Source organism: Abramis brama, assembly GCF_963993115.1.
Source record: "Abramis brama genome assembly, chromosome: 4".
NCBI lineage: Eukaryota > Metazoa > Chordata > Actinopteri > Cypriniformes > Leuciscidae > Abramis > Abramis brama.
The window spans coordinates 39,389,937-39,416,253 of NC_139966.1; the positions used below are offsets into that span (position 1 = coordinate 39,389,937).

The window sequence follows — 26,317 nt, forward strand, 5'->3', positions numbered from 1 at the left end:
AATGCCTTAAATTGTAATTTAAGTACACCTAATATAAATTGTGACCATGTAAAGTGTTATTGCTGTGCCTACTTACCCATTTTGACTTTGGCATTTAGACTTTAAAATGGAGAACAGTGTGGCATTTTAGTTTCGTTGGCACTAGTCGTAACACAGAGTTATAGAGATCTGTCTGTATAAAATCCTCTGTAAAAAATGTACAATAGGTTGCATCGGATATTACACAGAGGTTCGTAAAGACATGAGGCAGAGAGAGAGAGAGAGAGAGAGAGAGAGAGCGAGAGAGCCGGAGTGATTGTGAGGGGCGGAGGAAAGAGAGCCTGTTCTCCGCGCTTATCACACTCAGAGCAGTGCAGAGAGACAGTCGGAGTAACAGCGCTCACTCAGTCACTCAATCAACCGCATTCTGTCCGAGCAAAGCCCGAGCTGCCCGAGCCTCAAGCATGGTCTCTATAATCTCAGACCTGGACCCTCTCAAGAGCTGGAACGTGTTAAGGTAAGACCCGAGCCGACCCGAACATGCATGCGGAGAGAGAGCGAGTGTCTCCATCTGCCCGCGCTGAGGACGCGCTCTTCCGCTCGACTTCAACACAAATGTTGTGAGAATTACGCACGGTTGCGTGTGTCATTTCGACTCGAAAAAGTGTGTGTGGGACTTTTTTTTTCTCCCTTGAGTTCGCACATATACTGTCATGTGTCTGACGCATGGAGTGTCTTATTAACCCTTTGAGAGACCAAGCCCTCCCCCGAACTCACCGGGAATGAGGAGGTTTATCAGACCGGGCGCGTCTCATCTCATCTGTGATGCGGGATGATGGTGATGGTGCTGATGCTGAGAAGACGCGGTGCGCATCGCTTCCAGCTTTATATAGAATAGTTAATTAATGCACTTAAAGTCAATCGACTTTTTTTCTTTCTTTTTTTCTTTTTTTTTAAATAACCCCTTAGGATCTTGATATGATATGGCATTGCGCATCTCAAGCTATTGCGCAAACAAGTGTTCGTCTTTAAAGTCGGTTTGTTCGTGTGTCTTTGGTTAAACACTCTTGGATATTTATCAAGTGTTTCTCAAACTGAGCTACCAAGACTGGACATTATAGACATGCTGAACCTAACCCTAACCTTTATCTATGGACATTTATTGGCATTTTTGGACATCATACCTGCTTTCAAAACTGCCCAAAATGTTGACTATGGTGTGAGACGGGCATTGTGTAAACTCAGTTCTCTTAAGTATTTGGGGAAGTATAAAAGGGTAACTGAAACCACAGAAAGCATGTCATGATGTCAAATTGTTCCGCTTTAGTTCTCGGAAGCCTGCACGCTTTTAGAGGACAGCATATGACCCAAAAATAAGATTAAAAAGTATTATTAGATTAGATTAGATACGATTATTAATTATTATTAAAGTTTAAAAAAGTTATTCACTATTTTTGTGCACATTCGCATTATATAAAATAAATATTTAGTAATTTGTTGACTTCATAAGCTCCATCCCTGATGTTTTGGACAAATAAATAAGAGGTTCAGTCAGAATTTCTAATGTCACTTTAAAAAGGCGTTCATGATCATATTTGTAATGAGGGTATGAAGTGCGAACCATAAATACTCTGGATCTTCATATATAGTTCAGGATTCTGGGTTGTTGTAAATTGGGGCGCCACTGTATTCCACACTGAATTATGAAAATAGATCAAGGGTATAAAGATGACACGCTGTGCTCTCTCAGAAGAAGTGTTATTTTTGGTCAATTATTTATTCCGATAAGCAGGTCACTGCTTTGAGTGCACCAAAAATGCACATACATGCACATCCTCAAATGTGTACATGCTGTTGGATTTTTTTTTAATGTGCAAATCCTGTATTGATACATACTAGAACACAGTCACAGTCCTGTTTTAATAGCTTTACTGTGTAGGTGACAGACAACTGCTGCATTTAAGTAGACATTTCCTGATCGATGTAGCACTATTAGTCAGTATGTTCCTTTTCTTTCTCGCTGACTGACAGTCACAATCACGGTTCCACCCCAGAGCCGTTCAGGGCATAATCTTCTGTTCAGAGCCGGAGAGAAGGGGCTGATGAGGGGGATGTGTGATGGATCGCTATTTGTCTTTTCTTCTTTATTAGTGTAGAGACTCTAGATTAACCAGAGGAGCAGCTGCTGGACCGCCTTAATAAAGACCAGCTTAAGTTTTTCTTTTGCTTCTCTTTACGTTTCTCTCTTTCTTATGTGACTCTAGGGTACACTACACTGTGGCATTCTTTACAGCCTAATGAAGCCACCAGGCGACCCAGAACACCGTTGTCTAATTAGCACACACTCGTGTGTGTGTGTGTGTTTATGTTGCACCCAATTAACGTTCTCATTATCTCTCCTTTAGTTCAAACCCCTTTCTTCTGTCGTCCTTTATTTGAGTGTAAATCTGAGAAAATAGAGAGCAGATAAAAATTGGATCCAGAAATAACTTTTGCTATCTATTAAGTTGATTTTTTCCGGATGCGACTTTGACGTGCTGCGCAAACAAAAAACTCCAGCGTCTGCGTTTCCTCAAGTTTCTACCGAATCAACACCTCTGAACATCTCGCCGCCCGCTTGCAATCATTTCAGCCTGGTTCAAATACATCATCTTGGATTGCGTCTGAATGTGACGCATCGTACCGATATCGGATTTTTCTTAGGATCAGTGCAGTGGAAATTTCCGACGTGCTTCATTTCTTTTTAGGGCTCAGCTCTCTGCAGGATCACTCTGTCATGATCCCACTTTTCCTTCATGAGGGCTTGATGCATTTTTAACACGGATGTCGTTTGAACAATAGACTTGCAGATTTCTTTTGTATTAAATGTGTTTTATCATTTACAAAAGAACTTGATGGACTGATGTAATTTTGTTACATGCAAATGCCAAAGAACACATTGAGATAATAGTGATCTATCTGTCTATCTATCTATCTATCTATCTATCTATCTATCTATCTATCTATCTATCTATCTATCTATCTATCTATCTATCTATCTATCCATCCTCTGCAAATCTAAGTGAATATGAGAATATTGTGTTCACCTCCGCAACTTTTTACCTTCCTCAAACTTGCGCAAATGTCTTGCGAAAAACGAAGCCAAGAGATGCAACTCCGTTCTGTCACTGCAAGCAACCAGAACAAAAATACCATGGAACTCATGTCCGCCCACACAGACACACACACAATGAGTCACAAGCACATGCATAATGTCCTAACACACACATACAGGCACACAACAGGCTCTCTGTCACGCTGACACACACACACTGTGCTCTGCGCGCTTCGGAAGGCAGGTTGAGTCGGTAATGAGAGGCAGCATGCTTATTAATACCACTTGATTACATTGAAAATTACTTTAAATAACAATGACAAGTTGTTGCTTTTATTGAATTAGTGGAGAGGCAGGCGGGGGAGATGATTTGATTAGAGGCATATTTAAACACGACACTTGGTGTTCTTGCGCCTGATAGCAGGTAAACTTGCATTCTTGTTGTGTTTTTACATCCTTCTGTCTTTCTCCCGTTTTAGTAAAACAAGGAATCAAATTGTTTTTAGGCCAGAGAGAGAGAGAGAGAAGCGATGGTAGAGAGGCAATGGAGTGGCAAGCATCCGTCTTTAGCAGTGGGTGACCTCTGACCTTTGCAGTGTTGGTTTTAATGAACGCTGTTAGCGGCAACGGCTCAGAGTGTGTGTTTAAGCCTCTGCCCAGGACGCATCCGTAATTATCTGGCTGAGTGGCTTTTCTGTGCGCGTGTGTGTGTGTGTGTGGGCGGCTCATGCCGTTAGCCTGTCCCTTATCCTCGGCATTAGTGGCTGGCTGCAGACAGTGGCGCACAGACGGGCGGCACAGATGAACGGCGTTGCATGCTGATCTCTGCACCTGTACCAGCCTCAGACACACACGGCCGTGCACGTCACTCCTACCCGTCAGGTCTGGGCACTGCGCCGCAACGAAGAGAATAAGCTCCTTAACTGAGCAAACATATCTAGAATAAATAACCTACAATATATATCTGTCTGTCTGTCTGTCTATCTATCTGTCTATATGTCTGTCTAGGTAGGTAGTCACAAATACAGAGAAACAGACTGACAGAAAGATAGATAGCTAGACAGCCAGATACACATATAAACGTGACAGATAGAAATATAGATAGATAGAGAGAGAGAGAGAGAGAGAGAGAGAGAGAGAGAGAGAGATAGATAGATAGATAGATAGATAGATAGATAGATAGATAGATAGATAGATAGATAGATAGATAGATAGATAGATAGATAGATAGATAGATCAAAATAGAGATACAAAAATCCATTCACTCCTTTTTTTTATCTTCAAAAAGTCTAAACACTCTCAATAATCAAGCCATTTGGATTTTCTGAGCAATATGATGTCATATTGTTCATGCTCCGCCCACGACCGCTGACGGACTGTCCCGTATTAGCATATTTCCTCCCTCAGCCATTTGTATACTGTCTGCCAAGGCATCACTTTACCTGTCTTGTGTCGACACTCCTGAATAGAAGAGAGGGGTGGGGTGAGCAGTTGCTCATTATCATTTAAAGAGACATGCACCGAAACGGGTCGCTGTGAACAGAGCTGTTTTTGAGGAGGTGAAAAGGGTGTTGTTTTACACAACCACTGAGGAATTTTAACCAAAGTATGTTACAAACTTTACATGAAGACTCTAAAGAATCATACCAACTTATGGAAAATGGGCATCCGACGACCCCTTTAAAGTAAAATCAATTAAAAATGTGTTCCTGTAAGTGTATATTTGTTGTTTTCAGTTAGTTGTGTGCTCTTGTCCTGTGAAAGCTCACGGTAATGAGGAAGCGGTGGAGGAAGAGATGTGGCAGTGCAGGCTGGAGGTGAAGACGATATTTGATGAGTGTGTGTGCGTTGGATCCGCTGCTCTCCAATAGAGTTCTGTATTATTGGCTCAAGTCAGTGTGGCGATGCACTGCCCTCCGCCGTCTAGGCAGTGTTACCCATTATGCTGTCTGCGTATGTGTGTCTGTGCGTGTTACCAATATTGTTCCAGAGTCTGACATTTTAGGAGGCTACGTGAGCTACCCAGATGGGTCTGCACCCCTTGAAGTTAAACCCCCACCCCTCTCTCACACACACCCACACGCACACACACACGCACACACACACTCTCTACCTAGAGAACGTAATTACAATTATCAGCTCACCCATCACAATTACAGCTGAAGGAGAGAGAGAGACAGGGAAATGAATGCAGACAGAACAATAGATGCTCGAAAGAATGAGACAGCGAGAGATAAAAGTCGAGAGGAGATGGATGGAGACAGAGAGAAATCGTGTCACTTTTTTTATAGACCTGCCGTTGTACTTCCTGTGGCCCGAATAACACTATCCTTGACAAACAGAATCTCCTTACATTTCCTGTGCAAAAGAAAAATCTCTTTAATGTCTCAATAGTTTCTCAAAGAATGCAGTGAGATTCAATGGAGTTCTACTTGAAACTCTTAGTCCTGCTTGTCAGATTTTTCTAGTGAGGAAAAAAAAAACCCTAGTAGACACATATTTTGCATTTCAAAAGAATCACCGGATACAATACAAGTCTGAGATCTCAATATGAACTCAATTATTTCTCAGCAAAGTTTTTTCTGAAGATCTGAGCTATGTATTTAGTTTAATTTTATATCTCGATTCTCTTTCTGTTTGTGTCATTTGTGTATCTTTTAATTCTCATAAATGGGTCTTTTAGGAGACACATCTGATACCTCCTGGGCAACATTTGAGACGTAAAATTTACTGGTGTTTCCTGATATGGTACTTTAGTATTTCTTGCTATTCCGAATTTTATGTGAGAGTGTATGTTTGTGTGAGACGCAGAAACCGACCCACCCCCCATTTGGCTTGTTGAGGCAATTGGGAAATGGTCACAGGATTTTAATGAGAATCTGTGTGTGTGCGTGTGTGCAGTGCATTGTTTAAGCCGTAGGAGAGTGCAGGGCTCAGGACAGAGACTCTTTTCAGGCCGCGCTGAATGTCCATGATTAAAACCGGCCTGAACGTCTGACTGTCTGAGAGAGAGACAGAGCCTATTGTCTCTCTCTCTCTCTCTCTCTCTCTCTCTCTCTCTCTCTCTCTCTCTCTCTCTCTCTCTGTGTGTGTGTAGGCAGTTTTCTATGATAAGGTTGAAATCCAGAGAGGCATATCAGTGCTGGTTTCCTCCTACGCTAGCTCTGAGAGAGGAGAATGTGCTGCAGCTATGTTTGAGGAGAGCACTTCAGGAACCATTCATAGAGCTTTCACACACACACACACACACACACACACACACACACACACACACACGCACACGCACACACACTTACACTTCTACCCACGTAACTAGCAAACGGATGTTTCACCTTGCTGTCGAAAGTAGCACCATCTCTTTTCTCACAAACGTACATGCACACAACATGAACCTAACTGCAAAATAATTTTTTTATTTTTTATTATTATTTGACCTGTTTTATTGTATTTATGACCTGAGGACATTCCTTAATGTATTTTGTCAGATATGGGGACAAAATTTAGTAAAGTATCTGTTATCAGTTTTGTGTAAAACAAGGTGTTTTGTGGTTGTGTTTAGATGCTAATGCTAAAGTCGTATGTGATTCATATTTGGCATTAATACTCTTTATTTAGAGTCCCGCATCAATCTTCCCGCTAAACTTGGCAGTAAATGTTAATTTCAGGTTTTGTCAAACAATCTTAAAATGATTAGGTTTTGTAAGGTTTGGGGGCAAAAGTAAGCAAGATATCACTGACTGTTAGTTCTTTGTGCAAAATCATACGGGTGTTTTGTGGTAGATGCTAATGTGAAAGTCTCATGACATTCATTTGTGGCATTCATACTCTTTGTCCGAGTCCCGCATTGACCTTCTCTCTGAACTTGGTAGCAAATAATGTTAATTTAGAGTTTTGCGAAATTGCCTAAAAATTAGGCACATACTGTAAAGCATAAGCTGCGTATAACCAAATACAGACTCTTTCTTAATACTCTGTTCTAACACTCTTGAACTCAAAATTTAGTCTTAGTTTAGCATGTAGCATCTGGGAACTCTGAATATTACATTATAAATGCACTGGGGGAAATATATTTTGGCACTCTTGGCTGCGTATGAACACCATGTCGTTTATATGTGAGTGTGTGCTGCTTTATGAAATTCTCAGTCAACAGTAGAGCAGGATTATTGTTGAAGTGCCTGGATTCTGCAGCCTCATGCATATTTACAGAGAAACACTCCTCATGTTCACTGCACTCCTTTATTAAAAAGAACGAAGTGTCTTTCCAGATGCTTTGCTTTGGGAGAGAGAGATGACACACACACACATGCAAGAGGGAAACAATCTCTCTCTTTGGCCACACGCTGATATCATTTGTACGGCACAGTTTAAAAAGGTTTGTGGGAAGAGGTTGACCTCCATTTTACTGTGACATGCATATCTACATGTTAAAAACGTGGTGAATGAGATTGTAATTAATTGACTGGACAAATACATTTCCATTACAGACCACTGGAGTACAGAAAACAAATTTATACTTGTGCTTATGTAGGCCTATAATGTGTGTTTTTGTTGTTGTTTTTAAATAATGTCTGACAGGAAATGACAATTCGGTTCGGTCTTAAATCTTTTAAGACCTTGTGAAATTATCAGACAGTTTCTGAAGTTTATGTGTTGTCCTTTGGACATGGATATCGCTTTGAGTTCGCATTTTACCTCAAGCTTTTTCTTCATCTTCAGGCTGACACTGTGATAGCTGAGCTAAGCTAAACATGCTAGCATCTAGTATTTTTCCTCTCTTGTCTCTTTTTCTTTCCTTTTATCCTTCGTTGTTTTGCCTCGCTGGCTGTCTGCAAAGTCCTCTATCCCTTAACCCCAGCTGAGAACACACTTTTGTGTGTGTGTGTGTGTGTGCCGTTACATTAGCTAGCGCTCACACAGGAAGTTCTTGACTCCAGCTGTGTTGTGTGTGTGTGTGTGTGTGTGTGTGTGTGTGTGTGTGTGTGTGTTTAATCTTAATTGTAGCTGTCTGTACTGTGTTTTATGTTTCACTCCACTGCTGAGAGAAAGATGGGCCTTACGCTTGTTAAAGAGATCACACACACTCACACATGCGCACACACACACACACACACACACACACACACACACACACACACACACACACACACACACACACACACACACACACACACACACAAGCTAGTCTCTGGCATGGGACCACATGCTGGATTTTAATCTCCAGGGACTGAAAGTCACTGGGCCATGCCAGGAGAAGGTTTGTGTGTGTGTGTGTGTGTGTGTGTGTGTGTGTATGTGTGTGTGTGTGTGTGTTCTTATAGGTGATGTTGGCTTATCACATGTGAGAGTACATTAGGGCTGTTACGATCATGAAAATTTGACTGCCGAATAATTGTAATAAAAGTAATTTTGATTAATTTTTGGTCATACCATTTGCAGTGAAATGCATCTAAAAAGTCACTTATTCTCATTGAACCTGGAATCAAACAAATAAATGTATGATTTCCTTTAAGGATTGGTAAAAATATTGCACAGAGGTAGAAATATATAAAAATATTAAAAGCATTTTAAATTGTATTTAATATTATAAATTTGTATATTATTTAAAATTAAATGATGCAATTACTTAATCATATAATTACACACACACACACACACACACATATATATATACTGTATATATATATATATATATATATATATATATATATATATATATATATATATATATATATATATATATATATATATATATATATAATCATTTTGGTCGACTTTTGTCTTGACTTTTGTTGTTTTTTAGATCATTAACAATCTTTTATACTTTGGTGCAAACTAGTATAATAACAGATGGTGAGTGAAAAGACCAATAGCCCTATAAAAAATGCTTATACTTGTATTCTTAAGGCCATAAAAATGCACATTTCAGGGCATATCTATTCTTACAAAAAATATACCACCATTATTTGGGTGCTAATAATATGTGCTTGCGGTAGAATAGATTGAGTATAATCAGTACTGGAACTATTTTACTCGTCTTTCTGGTTAAAACTGAGACTTAAGTGAAAGTCGGAAGTCTGTGTCTTTGTGTGCCTGTGAGCAAGATGGCGACAGTGTTTTGCCAGCTGTGCTGAGCTCAGGTTGTATGTTGGTTAAGTGGAGTCTTAGGTCTGATTAAAGTCAGGTGACTGAGCTTGGGCTGTGTGTGTGTGTGTGTGTGTGTGTGTGGGGTGATATTTTAGTAGAGCATACACTTAAACTTTCCTTTTTTTATGTTTCCACAGGAAGACAAGTATGTCTGTTTCCTGTCGTCTCTAAGCACTAATGAGCAGGCTGATACGTGCGCACACACACACACACACACAGCTGGAGTCTAGGCAACACCCTGCCATATTTTTACTCTTAATTTCTGCTTCTCTGCTCTTCTTCTGTTTTTCTCTCTTTGATATAATCCCCATGTGTGTTTCCGTGGTTACGCTGGCTTAATGTCATACTGATATGACTGTATCAGCTACGCATGGCCAACCTCATCAACAAACTTTAGCAAAATACTTTCTCTTCTTCCTGTCTTCTCTTTACTTCTTCCGCCTTCTCCATAATTCTGCAGCAGCCTGGGGATCTCTCGCTGTCTTCGTCCCCAGGGGTCTGAAGATCATCATCATCATTAGCATCAGCATCATCATAATAATTGTTATTGCTGAGCACTTGTAATGATTGAAACACATTTGTATGTGTGAGAGATACCCACGTGATAGCCTCAGACGGCACGTCCAAGGACTGTTCTCTAGCTGTCAGATGCATATAACTCAGAAAAATATCCAGTTCCAATATGATTAGATGACTTTACACATTTGAGTTAGGTTCAAGTTGGGAGGAAAAGTAGAGCACATTCCCAGGTTAAAACTGGTTGCCAGATTGACAGTGTTTGCTGCATTCAGTTTTTGAAAGACGTTCAAGAGCGGTTTATTTTGAGGCACTTGAGCTCACCTGTAAAATTCAACTTTATTCTCACAGATATCACTGATTTCACCCCTAAATGTTATTACAAAAATGTTGTTAGTTACTTTAGGGTATATTTGTGAAGGGTACGAATCAAAATGCATTGCTATTGAGATACATTTATTTAAGTTTAATTACTCAATCGATGTGACACAAAAGTCTGAAACCATAGTGGACACTGAGTGCACACATTCAATCCCATAATGCACCTCAATAGTGTGCAACCAATATACAGTATACTCAACAGCTAGTCACTAGAGCAGGGGTCATCAACCCTTTAAACCCTCTTCCTTTAACACACCTGCCTGTGATTTTCAAGCAATCCCGAAAACCTTGATTAGCTGGTTCAGGTGTGTTTGATTAGGGTCGTAGTTCACCTCTATAGGGCAGTGCGTCTCCAGGAGCGGGGGTCAAGACCTCTCTGTTAAAGAATTCCAATGCACTGTGAGGAAAGTTCCTGCTTCTCGCCAGATAATGGTGTCCACAGCCCTTCAGACACACTCCAAATTCGCTTACTCGTTTTTATTCACTCCCTCAAGTGGACTATATTAGTTGAGTAATGTTAGTGAATAGAAGCAGTACAAATTCCAAGTTAGTGAATGGGGGTAAAGGAGCAATTTCAATTACTGCCCTTGATTAGCTTGTTCACGCTTGTTTGATCAGGGTAGGAGCTAAACTTTGCATGAATGTAGACCTTCGGGGGCAGAGTTGAAAAACCCAGAACTAATAAAAAAAAGTTGGAAAATGCCAATAAAACAATAGAAGATGTAGGCTGAAACAAGATCAGAAGATACAGAAGGAGTTCAGTAGATACACGTTTGTACATCTTGAGTTTGAAAGAGTTTAAAGATGTCAACTCTGTACTGTCAGTTTGCAGGTCAAGTAAAGTATCAGTCAAGCAGGGCAAACAATGCATGTGTCAAACGTGTCCTTTCAAGTTCATGCTCAATGGAGTATACTCAGAAAGATGTTACGGAGGCAGAAAAACAAAGCATACCCCAGGCTTAAGTGGCCATTCTTGTCCTGAACGAGCTGCATTGTGGACCAGACTTAATAGCAATAGTCAAAAATCTGGCTCAGCAATTCTTCCTTGGTGGAAACTGAACTGTTTACCCTGTCATTTTCAGTTGTCTTCAGTCAATCATTTATACCTTTCGACTGCCACAAGTGCATGATCAAAAACCCTCTGCAACATATGCACGAGACCGTGCCAATGTTCTGCCAGCAGTCTTGCCAAAACTCAGATAACACGACTGATTCGATCTTCTCTGCGGTTGTCAGTGGTTCCTTTCTCCGTGCTTCCAAGATCTGGTTAAGTGTGAACACATCTGCGTTCACACAGCCTTGTACCTCCTATCACAGCGCCGTTATGCACAGCAAGCGCCCATCTTTCCTGTTAATGCCTTCCCAAACATCCCCATAAAAAATTACGAGCAGAAACACATTACTGGCAGCGCGCCCCATGTCTGCGTTTATTAGCCTATCAGGCTGGGTTTATATCTGATCATGCCTTTGTTCTAATGAGATCTCTTTATAGCCAATCAGAAGTGCATCTCTTATGTGACAATGGCTTGATCAAATTTATGGTCAATAACCAGCCTTTTAACGATGATGTGGAAGATGATGAGATGTGGAATGTGGGAGAAATCATTCTACTCATTTGCTGTTTGCTCTTGGATACACAGAAATCAGTGTGTGTAGCGGCCAGGTGCTCAGAGTCGGTCGGATGACTCGCCCTGGCTGAATGTGTTTCCGGCCCTCTCCGAGGGCTACACACTGACCTGTGTGCCCAGAGCGAGGGCTCTTATCTGAGACTGAGCGAGTGAGACGGCCCCAGGAGGCTGGACATTACCAGGCCTTCTCGGATCCTAATTATGGGGGAAGGTGTGGAATGAAAGTGGAGGGCCGCCGAGGCAGCCAAAACCAGACCCCTTGAGTCCCATTACAATTACTGCTACGAGACACACATAGACACGTTCCCGCACACACAACAACAAGCATACACAACCCCTTCGCCCTGACGTGCTCATGCACACACCGAATCACAGCACGATTCTACACTCTCATTCTCTCTCGTAATTGCAATAGTGTTGGCGCCTGCTCCCCCGCGGCCTAAGCGGTGCACTTCCATATTTTCCGTTCCATAGTCACCGTCGCACATATACAGTCTCTCTTGATTTCAGTTTTTTTCTGCTTTAAGAAAGACTTTACAATTCATTTGTTTGGTGTGCTTTGCCTACCTAGGTACCACATACACATAATCTCATGTTCCAGAAGGGGTTCAGTAAGAGGGAAAACAGATGGAGAACTAACCTTGAATGACATCCCAGCATTTGCTATGCAACATGTACAAACCTGCATTACCACAATGTCATACACACACAGAGACATACACATACATCCATAGACCAGGTGACAATTCTTTCTTGGTCATTGCTCGTAATGACCTGATCCCCAGCGTGACATGCTGACCTAAAGAAAGGGCGAGTGAGAATGAGAGACAGTGGGGGAGAGGATGAAAGGAGTGTTGAGACAGAAAGATAGATCCTGTCAGGTTATGGATGGGTTTATGTCGAAAGATCACCACAGACAGTACAATCCACATGGGATAATCTCACAGTATAACAAGCAGCTGTACAAAATACGATACACCAGTGTTTTGCCAGTTTATCTCTTTTAATTCTTTTTATAACTGCATCCACTGTACGTCCGACTGACTGCACTGTATTCTTCCTTTTGATTTTAAACAGAACTCAAATGGCACTGAGAATTGGGTAAGAGAGAAACAGAAACCACTTAATTGGGGAAATTGAAAGATGAAACAATGCTGATGACCTGGGTCTGTGGTGGAGTAGTGAGTTTGATGTGTCAATTAAACTCGAGGTTCTGGATCGACTCCATTCCTAGAGCTTCCGAACGTATGGGTTTTTTTGGAACCCGATGTTACCCCGTGAGTCAGTCCTAGAGCTCCTCCTGTCCAATTTTTGGGAAAAATCGGGTCCATCGGAGACGTCCAATGGAATTCTTAGGCGCGCCAAATAAGAGTAAAACTATATGCAAAATAAGATACACCAGTGTTTTGCCAGATGAGAAGTTTATTCTATGCATCATCTTTTTACTACTTTAATTCATTTTACTCTAATTCATTTAATTTCTCTATTTTGTTTTAATTTCCCTTATTTTGTGTTTATTTTCTATGCAAAGCACTTTGAATTGCCATAGTGTTATTATTTTAATTCCTTTCTATGTAAAGCATTTTGAATAACTGTTTTAATTTTCCTTGCTTTTATTTTGTGATTATTTTAATTCCTTTCTACTGTATGTAAAGCACTTTGAATTGCCATAGTGTATGAAATGTGCTATAGCATATACTTTAGATATAAACTTGCCTTGCCTTATGTGATCACTATCATGTATGTCCTGTGTTGTGCTTCTTTCAGGGACAAGAACGTTATGGCCAATGTTTCATGGCCATAACCATCCCTTTCTATTTACAATTTCAGTCTCACTCTCCACACACACTCAACATCAGTGTGTGCATGTGTCTGCAGCTCTGCACATGTACAGTTTTACTTTGACTGCTATCAAAATAACAACCCCAATTTCCCATTAAAGGGATGGTTCACCCAAAAATGAACAGTTAATAAAATATATATACTATGGAAGTCAATGGGGTCCATCAACTGTTTGGTTACCGAAGTTCTTCAAAATATCTTCTTTTGAGTTCAGCAGAAGAAAGAAATTCTTACAGGTTTGGAACAACTTGAGGGTGAGTTAATGATGACAGAATTTTCATTTTTGGGTGAACTATTCCTTTAAGGAAGTTGGGGTGAGACATATTGTTGGGTTTCCTTTGTAATAGAAAATAGCGTTTATTTTAAGTACAATGAAGACATGAAGACACTTTAAAAAAATACAAAAATTCCAGCCACTTTGTTCGCAAACAATTGATTCTTCAGGTACAAAATAACGTACAAGCATCAGCACAACCAAAGGCCTTGTTGCATGGGCAATAACTAGCTAGAAGCTAGAAGTAATGATGCTATTAGCATAACTACATTTTCCAGCTTCATGACAGTAGCTCTACTAGCTTCATTTTCTCAGTAAGTTATAGTGTTGATATCTACATTTTCACACATGTAATCTGCTTTAAAATATGAGTTGTTTGTAGTTTGATATGCTTGCTACAGTTTCAAAATTGCTCTCCCAACACTTCCACAGACAATCTGAGCTGAGGAACCAAGATTTGCTACTTGCTATTGCTAGTCAAAGCCATGTGATATTTATACTTTAAGGAAAGGGGATGTCCTCAATCTAGAGAGCATTTTATTACACGGAAGTACACTGGTGCGCAAAAGGTTTTAAGAGTACACTGGCATACGGATTAGCCTCAAAGCTAATAGACCAGACTAAAAACAACAAAACTGTTGATTTTATGGGATCTTTAAAGACGGTTTGGTCATAAATAATTAAACGATTATGTTAATAGTGAGATGTTACAAACATATAATATTTCAGCTTATAAACCACTGTATTTACCACAAATACCAACATCACACTGTATTTGATTCCTTTACCCTTGTGCATGCTAAAGTGTGTAAAAGAGTGCGTGTTCATGTGTGTGTGTCCGCTGGTCCTCAGGGCACTGGCACACCGCTCTCTTCCCTGCCACACTACTTTCATCTCTCTGTTTGAAGGAAGAGAGAGAGGCCAAGCATCCATGTGGCGTTTAGGATGTGTATGTGTGTTCTCGCATTAAATACATTCTCATGTTAGGCCCAAAAGCACCCTCATTAATTCCTTTGATGCCGTCTGATTGGCCGGGCATTACTAAGTCGCATTAAGAAATGTATTTCCTCGCTTTTACTTAATGATGCTTTTCCAGCCACTGCAATTAACCAGGGATGTGTGTGTGTGTGTGCTTTCATATATCGGTTCGTGTGGGCCTATTTGTGTGTTTAGGTGCTCTTAAGTGCAACAGAAAACTAGTTAGACTACAAAGTGTCTAACCGTTGACAGAAAATTGCCCTCTAATAAGTGCGGACCCTTTTAATAGGTCTGAAACTAATGGAATATGTTTCTGCAACATTGGCGGAATATTTTCGGCACGATAAACTCATTTGCTAGTTCTGCCGTAAGTCATTTAGTTATTTGATGGGCATTTAATGATATGGTTCGATTTAATTTCACTCTTTATCTACATGTGTCTGCCAGTATTTACTCCACAAATGTCAAAATGACAGCTGAACCCCCCCCCCCCCCCCCCCCCCCCAAGTTGGTTGGAAACGATGCGGTTATATTGGCTAGACAAGGACATGTTCCCACAGTCTGATTCATATTGCACACAGAAATGGCAAGTAATTTCTCAATCTAGTAAACGCTGATCTGACTGGTTTGAGTTTACAAGGTAGGTTACCAATGGTTTTTTATTTTTTCATTTTTTTGGCATTTCAGGTAAAATGGCACGTAAAATCAAAACAAGCTGTGGTTGGTCATTTTACATGTCAGTCAGATAGTTGCTTCCTGTCTTAAGTGGGCAAGTCTTGGCCAAAAAGTTGCAAAGTAGACCAGACCTTTTGCCAACATTAAAAAGCGGGATGGTCTCTATGAGATTACGTTCTCAATTATACAAATAGCTCATTACACAGCTGCTGCAGAATGTCTCACATAAACACACAGAACTACCATTAAACATTCTTCGCCTGTAGTGAGACACATTCCTGCATGCTAATGCAGACATTTTATACATGCTTACACATGTGCTCCAACACACACAGACGTGGATACACACTTGTTGCAACACATGCTGACACAAATCATGTTCTGTCCATGTGAATATGTGTCCATGTGCAAGTTACTCAGAGACGCTGTAACATTTGGTTTCATTCTGGTCTCATGTGACCTTTAAAAATGCAGATGCCACAATCCATCCTATCATTTCACTTTATGAATGTGTTCAGTGTCTAATGCATCTTCAGAGACCTGCACGTGCATAGTCTTAATAGTTAAGTATAAGTTTATTTAAAAATAACTGCTATAGTATAGTGATGTATTTTGTCATGATACATTGGTGCTTTGATATTATGGTATTAAATGGTTACCATTTTCATATTATGTGGTATTTACATGGTACTCTAAGGTACTCAATAGAATACTATAACACAAACACAATATGATCATATATGGTACGCTTTGAGCATGGTATGGCAAACCGGAGGAACTTGCAGCTAGAAGTTTTTTTACAAGGATGTCCTCTGTGTGCCTTATAAAACCATCAAAACTTACAAAAGAAAGAGTGTGTGTGTGTGTGTTATTACTGTAGGGACAACTGTGTGCTTTTAAGAGTAGGGCTTATTTTTATGTTATACAATATTGTTGCAGAAATATATAAATAATATATTTTTGTGAGAACCCTTGGCGGCTGATATAACAGTATTTATCGCTGTGTAGGGGGATTGTGGGTGGGTGTGTGTGTGGATGAATGTGGGTTTAAACAAGTCTGGGGAAATTTATTAGTGTGTCATGAGTTTAGGGCTTTCAAACTCTATCAGAGAGGAAAGCAGATAGCCACAACGCAGCTGGAGTTTAACACCGTGGTAAATTTTCTCTGACAGAATTCATCCCTCCAATCTTCCTGCAGAGACTGAGTCCTGCAGTCACCTGATCTTGAAAGAGGCATGTGGCCACTAAAGCAGTACTGTAGATGTGTTCAAGATGTGTGTGTGAAAGAGGGGATGTTTGTGTCTTTATGTCTGTAACAGGAGAGGGGGACCTCTTTTTTCACAGATGTCCTCATTTTGTTGTCATAGTAATAACAAAAACACTGGGCCGCTCATGCCCAGTGCTAAGTGTCGTCACTCCGGTCGACTTAATAACGCCATTACTAAGATCATTACAGCATTACAGCCTTTGGTGTGTGTATATTACAGTCTGAAAGAAAAATGTTCACTTAACATGGTACACTGAACATGTGTAACTCAAGTTGTTACTCTAAAAAAATACTTTAAATGTACTTTAGTGGTACAGTAATGGTATCAGATGAGGCCATGCTACTGTTTGAATGCCTTTTTTGTGTCCATGGTACGTCTGAGCATACTATGGTATTAACTTTAAAAGGGTGGTATAATGCCCTTTTCACAAGATGTAAAATAAATCTTTGATGTCCCCAGAGTGTGTATGTGAAGTTTTATCCCACAGATATGTTTATATAGCATATTCAAATTTCCACTTTTTGAGGGCAAGCAAAAAACGCACCGTTTTGTGTCTGTTCCTTTAAATGCAAATGAGCTGCTGCTCCCGGCACAGAGGGCGGAGCTTCAAGAGCTCGTGTCCTTTTACCTCACACCAACATGCACTGAACATTTCAAAAACTTTTAGCCTTTTATATTCAAACCGGAGTCAGACAATGATGGAGAGATTCAAGAAGAAGTGACAACATGTAGAATGCAACAGGACATTTCTGAATGGTTAGTTGATGAATTTATGTAACTTATGTGTAGTTATCTTCTAGTCATTGATTGGCATATTCTGTCATGATAATCTATACATCACGTTCCCGGGGGCGGGGTTTATGTAAATTCTAAGGTTGGTGATGTCACTAACCTGGGAGGAATGTCGTGTAGTCCCTACCAGCTATTTGTTGTAGCCCTTAAAAAAGGAATTTATTTAAAAGCAAATATATCCCTTTTCTTTGAACTTTGAGCATTGTAACTTTGTGGATGTTGTTTATGCTCAAACAGCAACATTACACACTAACTAAAGTTAGAAAAGTGAAATCATACCATCAACCACCCCTTTAAAAACAGAAAATAGTATTCTTTTAAATGATGTAACATGTTATTGTATGAATATGTCATTTATAGCTCTGAAGTACTTCAGATAATACTATGGTGTTACCGTTATTGTAGTTGTTGTAGTAAGAAACACTAAAATAAGAAACAAAATAATAATAATAAAATAAAATAAAAAATCATACAAATCATAATCATACCAGGAAATGTTGTATTTCATTAATTGTTTCACGTTAATAACGTGCATATTGCATGTCAGATTAAGCAAAATACACACATGCATCTGCACACTCGAAAACACATATTTTCCTCTTAACCGAGAACAAAGCTCTGGGAGAATAATCAGATCTCTATTCCCCTGGCTCTCAACACTGCCGTTACCATGAAAACACTAGTTATACTACCAGGGGTATTGCCGCCATTTCCGGTCACCATCCCAGGAACTTAGCCTGCTAACTTGAATTCCAAATGATCCAGTCAAATCCACAAACTGACAAAAAATAGTTGGTACATTCTGTTGACAACACTGACTTTGTTTTCTGGGCAGTTCAGTTGAGTATTATAAGATTTATTATAATTTGAATGAAAACTGCTGTGCTTTGGAAGTAACCTGTCTTTTTGCTGATTCATGAGAATTTGTAAGCGCAGGTTTCCCAACTGGAAAATCCAGCTTATAGCCAACTAAAACTTAGTGTGAATCATAGTTTGCAAGCTATTTAAATGCAACGTGGTGTATTTTCATGTGAAACTTGACATTAAACATGTAATGGATTGATTGGATATAAAAAGTGAGATTTGTAAATCAGAATGAAGCCAAAGTTGAATATAAGTTTGCAATGAGTTTAAAAGTGGTCACATAGGTATCTGCACTGCAAAAATGCTTTTCTTGCTTAGTATTTTTGTCTTGTTTCCAGTCCAAATATCTAAAAACTCTTAAATCAAGATGCATCTACTTGATGAGTAAAATGTCATATGATATTATGTCTTGTTTTCTGAGAATATAAATCAAAATTAAATGATTTGTTGCTTAAAAAAAGCTAAATTATATGACAGTGGGGTAAGAAAAAGAATCTAAATTCAAACAGAAGCAAGATTATTTTTCTTAACCCATTGGCAGATATTTTTGCTTGTTTTAAGCAAAAACTTACTTAATTTTGATTTATATTCCCAGAAAACAAGACATAATATCTTATGGTATTTTACTACTTTAGTAAAGACCTCTTTATTTAAGAATTGTTTTAGATATTTTGGACTGGATACAAGACAAAAATACTAAGCAAGAAAGGCATTTTTTGGAGTGTGGTTATTGGTTAACATAATCCAATAGCCTACATCACGTAAAAAAGGAGGAGAAAGTTATTAAATTTTGATTGAACCAGTGAAAAATTCAGTAAATCTTTACTTGGTAGATGGTTTTATTTGGTTTGTAACTGATCTGAGCTTGTCACGTATGGTCATTAGCAGGTCCAAGCTGGTTTAAGTGGGTTACCAACTGGAGTACCAGCTGGTAGAGACTTGGACAAGAAATGTATCTACCATATAGGCATTGGGTGGGGTGGATGAAAGAAAAACCTAAACCTAGAAAACATGTGCCAAACCACACAACATAAAACAATGAAACCTGATGAATATTTAGCACTGTTTCTTCATCCTTTGGTCTTCAAACTCAGCCTGACAAGAGAAAAGAGCAATCAACGCTTTACACTAACATGATTTGGTCCTTCTGGGCCCCCAAGGGCCAGCAAAGGAATCCCCGGGTGAAGGCATTAAAGTCATTACAGGGCATTGTGTTTCTGTCTCCTTCATTAACTTCTCCCAGAGCCATGCAGATCGGCCTGAACGCAAGCACCCCGACCCCATCTGTCTGAAATGTGATCTGGCTTATGAAATCTGCAGCCTACGGCATCTGTGCAATCACATTACATCCGCGAGATTAAAAATATATTGAATTTTTTTTCACTCCCTCCTCGCGCTCTTGCCCTGATTTTGTTCAGCCCGACGTGCTTCCAGTTTTCTTGCCGCCTGGGTTTCGTTAGCTTGTCTCTGATGTGCTGCATTTTTCTGGATATCCTCTTCTCTTTCCTCTAGTGGCTAACTGCCTCAAAGGAATAGTTCTGAAAATTCTACTCGCCATGGAACACAAAAGATGTTCGGCAGAATGTCCAAGCTGCTTGTTTCCATTCAACAAAAGTAGATTGTGACCAAGCACTATGAAAGTAGTCCATATGACTCTTGCATAATATCCCAAGGTTTCTAAGGCTATACAAAAGCTTTATGTGAAGAACCAACCAACGCACATGGCACCCTTTTGCGTCAATATGAGACGCACAGCGCTTTGTTTGGTTATGGGTAGGTTTAGGTCTGGGGTAGGGTTAGAGTTAGACCGCTAGGAGGCGCCTTCTGGCCCATATCTATCTGCGTCTCATATTGACGCTAAAGGGTGCCATGTGCGTTAGATGGATGAGAACGGGCTGGAAGAACAAACCAACATTGTTGTTATGCCCGCTGTTGGATTTTGAAACCTAGTGCATTTTTAAAGGTGGCTGTGATTTTGCCTTCGTTCAATGTTTCTACCAACCAGTGGTGCGTTTTCCATACAACGACGTAACTTGCTGCTTAACTACCATAGTATGATGCATCGTTGAAGAACTAGTCACGACCGTTTCCCATAATCGCATTGTCGCAAATTTGTTGTTCAGCCATGTTGGTTAATGATGTCATGCAGGTGGTGGAGGAATAACTTATTTTAATGAATCCATTTGAGATCGAACTAATGCTAGATCTTCAGGATTACAGTAAACAGACAGGTGTTTTGGGGCAGGTGTGAGTTAAACTCTTCAGGACATTGGCCCTCTAGGAGCAGGATTTGACACCCCTTGGCTTGGGGCAGGAGTTTTGACTTGAACTGTATTGTATTATCCTATCATTCCCCTCTGATTTTGGGGGTAGTTGGTGGTAAGGGTTTGGAATAGGGTTAGGACTCATCATAATATCCATTCTCAATACATGTTAGAACTTCTTGTTTGTATAGAGCTGGAAACGCCTTTGATGTCACAGCGTCAGATAGTGAAGGGATCTGGACCAATCAGCATTGCCAGGATGACATTTTCCTGTAGCTCCAGAGTTATTAATCTTTTGGCGATAACCACTAAGGTGATTGGCCCCAAAAATGTAAGAAAAGTTGGCATCATGCAGAGTAGAGACACGTTAATCTCAGGTTTTTTTCTTTCCAGCCAATCATCTTTCATTCTGTCATTGGCCTGTCATCTTCAATCTCCATCTGTTATTCAGACGATGATGATGTTTACAATGTGTAATGTTGTATGTCAGTTGAGGTACCAATATTGTAGTGACACACATGTCGTCACTTGAATTTTGTGACTTGGTTTGGAGCTCTGGCCCGAACAGGATGTTGGCAAGTGTGTGTAGCAATGCTGATAGGATATGGCGTGTGTGTGTGTGTGTGTGTTTGAGATGGAGCTCGATATGGATGGCCAATTACTGTCCAGAGCAGGAGAGGACAGCCATCACCTCTTTCTCTCCTGATGCTGTCACCACAACGACCAGACAGAAATCTTCTCCCACTGGGAGTTATTACTACAGCGCTCTACAACACACACACACACATGTATCAAACCCACAACAGTACACACACATAGACACACAAACACCTCCTTAAGACCTCCCAGCTGCTTAGCAAAACCATAGCGATGGGCCTTGCTCGCATTTTTCGGTCAATTTGCTGGAGTATGTTGACATTTTTCCAAGCTATTAAAAACTCTTCAATTTGAACGTTAAGTTATGGCATTATAGGTCCACTTTAAGTCAGACTAAATAGGCACGTAGTGAAAAATGAACTTTAAGAGCTATAGATTTGCTCTTCAAACGGCTTAAATGAAATGTCACTTGCTTTATTTTACACTTTGGTTCATTTTAACCCAAAGCCACTTGACCAAAGTCTACGGTCCAATGCACCATCCCACTCAAATTGAAAACGAGCGGTTCTAAAACCGAGTACACGAATAAACCACAACTGCTCATTCTAATTTCTTTGTATTTTTAAGATCAATTTGCTTAATTAAAAAGTGTGCAGAAAGGCATGACGGCAGCACCTGTTCCTGTCATTTACTACGATTGGGTGCTTGCTAGGTAGTACAGCAATCTCTTCTCTGTATTACATGAGGATTAATATTTAAATAAATGTGTTTAGGGGTGTAGGAACAATCTGAACAGTTATAATGATTGTGACAGCCCTTATTTGTTTAATAATATATTTTTTTTCATTGTGTGTATATATTATGGAGATACTGGAATAGAATGCTAAAGGAATATATTATGCACTACAAAAGATTGCAATGATAAAATACTTAAATATTAAATAGTATAAATGCCTTATAATATTTATAAGAAAATACTATAAGTTTATACCTTATTACCTTATTTCACATTAATATAGAATGTGCAGTCACATGCAATTTTATAAGAATTTTACAGGTTTCAATGAAATATTTATACTTTGCTACATGTCTAGAAACACGGTTATATTGCAATTTTATTGCTTAATTGTTGTGGAAATGATGAAGTTGAAAGGTCATAAAATGGTTGTTCAATTAGATTTTACATTTGAATTGAAATACTTGCAGCTGTAGCCTTTGGTATGTATAAGTAAACAATTAAGTATACAAATGTTCAAGTTTAATTCTAAGTTAGGTTTGCCTAGTTTACTACTACAGGAAGTAGGACAGTTTGTACTTACAAATATAGTGCATCTGTACTGAGGTTCTTCTTTGCCGGCGGGGTGAACTGTGGTGCTTGGATCAGTTTTCTCATGAATACTTCACAATACAGATCTCTGCTGATGTAGAAAATCTGACCCCAGATCAGCGTGAGTGTTAAAGAAGTGTCAGCAGTGGTAAAGGGAAGTGAGTGTTGTCTGTAGACCTGAGATAAGCTGCGATAAGAAGCGGCTACACACATTGTCAGTGATGTCTAGAGCTGTTGTGCCAAAATCCATTGAACCGTGATGTAAACTTTCCCATGGGTGAGCATTCATGCATGTGTGTGTGTGTGTGTGTGCTTATCTAAAGTCATCTCCACCTGGAGAGGGCAAATATCTTCAGTTCTACCTGCCTTAACTCTGTTATTTATACATATATATATATATATATATATATATATATATATATATATATATATGTGTATGTGTATATATACGTGCTTTAAATTAACAGCTCAACTGGTGGACTATTGCACTAGCAAATCCAAGGTTATGGGTTCGAATCCCATACCCACAGATATTAATGAAAAGTATATCTTGATTGCACTTTCCAAATTTACATAAATATGCATGTAAATATGTTACAGATGTGACCTGGTGGATAGTGCATGTGCGTCAGCGTGTTTTCTGTGTGGGCGACCCAGTTTAAATCTATCTGCAAGGTTAAATGTCATGAAAACAGGACACATTTCTTCCTAAAATCTATAAATTAACAAATAGTATTATTTTGAGAGGTTATATCATGTACCACGATGAGACATTTTGTATGTTTTTTTATTTTATTTTATTTCTATAGCTCAAATGGGTCATGGGTTCGAATCCCATACCTAAATATACTGATAATTATATATGTTTTGAATGCATTTGTAGTCTAGTTGGTGTTCCAAATGCATTTGAATGTATGTACAGTATATACATATGTATGTACAGTAATTGTGTCATAAACATGGTCTGGTGGATTGTGCACAAGAACCAACGTTTTCTGTTTGGGCACCTTCAGTTTTAATCTCACTGGTAGTATGAATCTCACAAACAATATATATCTGGGTCATATTTTCCCCCTCAAACTCTAAAGGAAAAAATAAGACATTATATTTTGAGAGAACTCTCTACTACATTTTTTTTTTTTTTTAACACAGCAGTAAGAGAGAGAAAAAAAATATCTGGAAGTCATTATGCTATATGCCGGTTGACGATAATGCAATGACATCATTGTGTGAACCGAACGCCCACCTATCGTAACGACTCACTGGCTTGATGCCGAAAACATGCGTCTGGTTCTCATAAAGACTCTTAGTGTGTGTTTGTGCATGGAAGGGCTGGGTAATGTTTCGGATGGAGCCAGTTTTATGCTTGACGATTTTTCCTTGTTCTTCGTACTCTTCTTATTCCTCTTATTTCTCTCATCTTCCTCTTCTAGTTTGTCATTCAGCCTGCATAGTATGTAGATGAGGAGATATCACCCAGCAGAACTGATGGATGTCTAAGACTCCGAGCTGTGTGTGTGTGTGTGGCAGCATAACTTTATTTTATTACAGACTTGCATCAAAATCATCATTAATGATATATATGCTCAGCCCTCCTGCAGTGAGTGTGTGTTATGTGTGTGACATGAAAGTTTGTTTTCTTTTGCACTGGTGTCCCATTTCGGGCTGCTCTACGTGGACTATTTATCACAATCCTGAATGCTTACTTGGGTTTTTACGCTCGAGTGTGAATGTGTGTATGTTTTCTTGGTTGCTATGGGCCTCAGTTTGTGGATTCTCGGCAGACTTCATTAGTTAAAACAAAGCAGGATGACCATTTTGTCTGCTCCTCCACCTTAATTGATATTGATTTGTTCGCGCCTCTTGCGGGATTAAAAGTGTGTTTTGTCCTGTCGCCAGCGGTTTTTCCTTCTTCTCACCAGGGAAGTCAGTCAGTGACTGTTTCCATGGCTTTTCTCTTGTTAAAACGCAATCCACTGTCAATCCCATCCTCATTAAAACACCATTAAAATTGTGCAGGTAGTTTACAGATGCCTGTGGCTTCTGCCAAACATAACCACACACACACACACATACACACACACACACACACACATATCTGCAAAAACACCAAGGCTCTCTGCTTTTAATTGGCAATACAAGTAGACCGGTTGGTAATAAATAGCAAATATATCCAAAAAAAAAAAAAAAAATGTTTTATTTTTTAACTGGAATGAAAGTTGGCATGGCGCACTGCTAGCAGATGTGGTTGGTGCCATGCTAGCAGATTCAAGCAAGAATCACTAGCTCTGTTGCAAACCCTAGGAAGCTGCCTAGATATTTGCTGTCTACGCAGGTAGTTACCTTCTTGGTCAGCATGCTAATCTATACAGAACCTCATAGATGACAGATTTGAAACGCTTCCAATAGTTTGATGTTAGCACGTTGCTAAGCTAACAAAACAATTATCTCTAATAACATGCACTCACTATTTTTACAGTGCTTGCAAGGTAGCTAAATTGTGCTGTTTATTTGAGTTTGTATACTTAAGACATTTGAATAAAAGTTTAAAAACCTTCCATTTATAGCATTACGAATTCTCATTAAACTTCATTTGCACATCTATTTGCATACTGAATTGTTAAACAGAAGCAAGAAAGCAATTTCACAGGCCTGTGGCAAACTTTTGCGTCTACAGTGTGCCTATGATGCCTTAAAATCCTATCTAGGTAGAAAGCTCACTAAGTTTTGGAATAGTGCTGCTGTGTGTGCGCTTAAATCAGTGTGTGATGAGTGTATGTGATAAAGCAGTCCTTCAGCGCACGCTGATAATACACTAGCCCGTCTGTGGCGTTAGCCGGCTTTTCATCATCATGATTGATGGCGTGCCGACCCGGATCTCGAACGGTTATGATCATATCAATTTGCCGCCAACCTCATTGACATCTCTTTACAAGCCCGTTATCTTCCATTCTTGCCATAATGACGCCTCGCAGAACAAGCGCACGGCTCATCGCCCCGGTCCCTGGCGGAGTGGGCCGGGATTACGGCGTCAATATGAGGGCCAGATTAAGTGGTAATGTGAGATTAACGTGTGGCACAAGTTTATTAAATAGGATTAACACTGACATTTCACCCCAGTGGGACACCTCTGACATTCACGATCACGCTCATTTATGCACACATTCGGGGAGAGATGGCAAAACCGTTACCACGGCAGCCATGTGTCGCCCCATGAACCGAGACCTTTTGAAGACTGCATTGACACAGTTTTTTTTTTTTTTTTTACTTTCATTTATGAGAAATACACTACAAGTCAAGATGATGAGGGCATAGAAAAAGTGTGTATGGGTAATTAACTGAACACACCCTGATCACAACATTTCCGTCCACGTTCTACAGTGTTTTGGGGTAATAGGGGGAAAAGAGGTTAGAAATGAGTGTTAATTTGAGGAAATTAGTGGAAAGTAGATTGAATTACTAAAGGAGGTGATGTGTGTAGAAAGGGCAGTAGTGCAGGGGTTTGACTATGGTGAAGTGGGAGTCAAATAACCTTGATTGTTGCTAATTATAACCACAAGTCATTTTCTTCAATTACATGACACATCAGTCAAACTGGTTGAGTGTGTTTACATCTGTGCTAGTGTGTGATTATGAATGTGTGTTAGGGATGATAACACTTTTTTGTCTTTTTAATAATTGAAAAAAAAAAAAA

General features: G+C 39.6%; 1 protein-coding gene across 7 annotated transcripts in view; it reads left to right on the forward strand.

Moving 5' to 3' along the window:
- The first annotated feature begins 309 nt into the window (after positions 1-309).
- The window catches only part of celf2 (cugbp, Elav-like family member 2), a 138,319-nt gene continuing 112,311 nt past the window's right edge, over positions 310-26,317 (forward strand). For all 7 annotated transcript variants that reach the window (XM_084112454.1, XM_084112438.1, XM_084112440.1 and 4 more), the window contains exon 1: positions 310-496. In XM_084112454.1, coding sequence (XP_083968580.1) covers positions 444-496 — 53 coding nt within the window. In that variant the 5' untranslated portion in view covers positions 310-443. The remainder of the gene's footprint in view (positions 497-26,317) is intronic.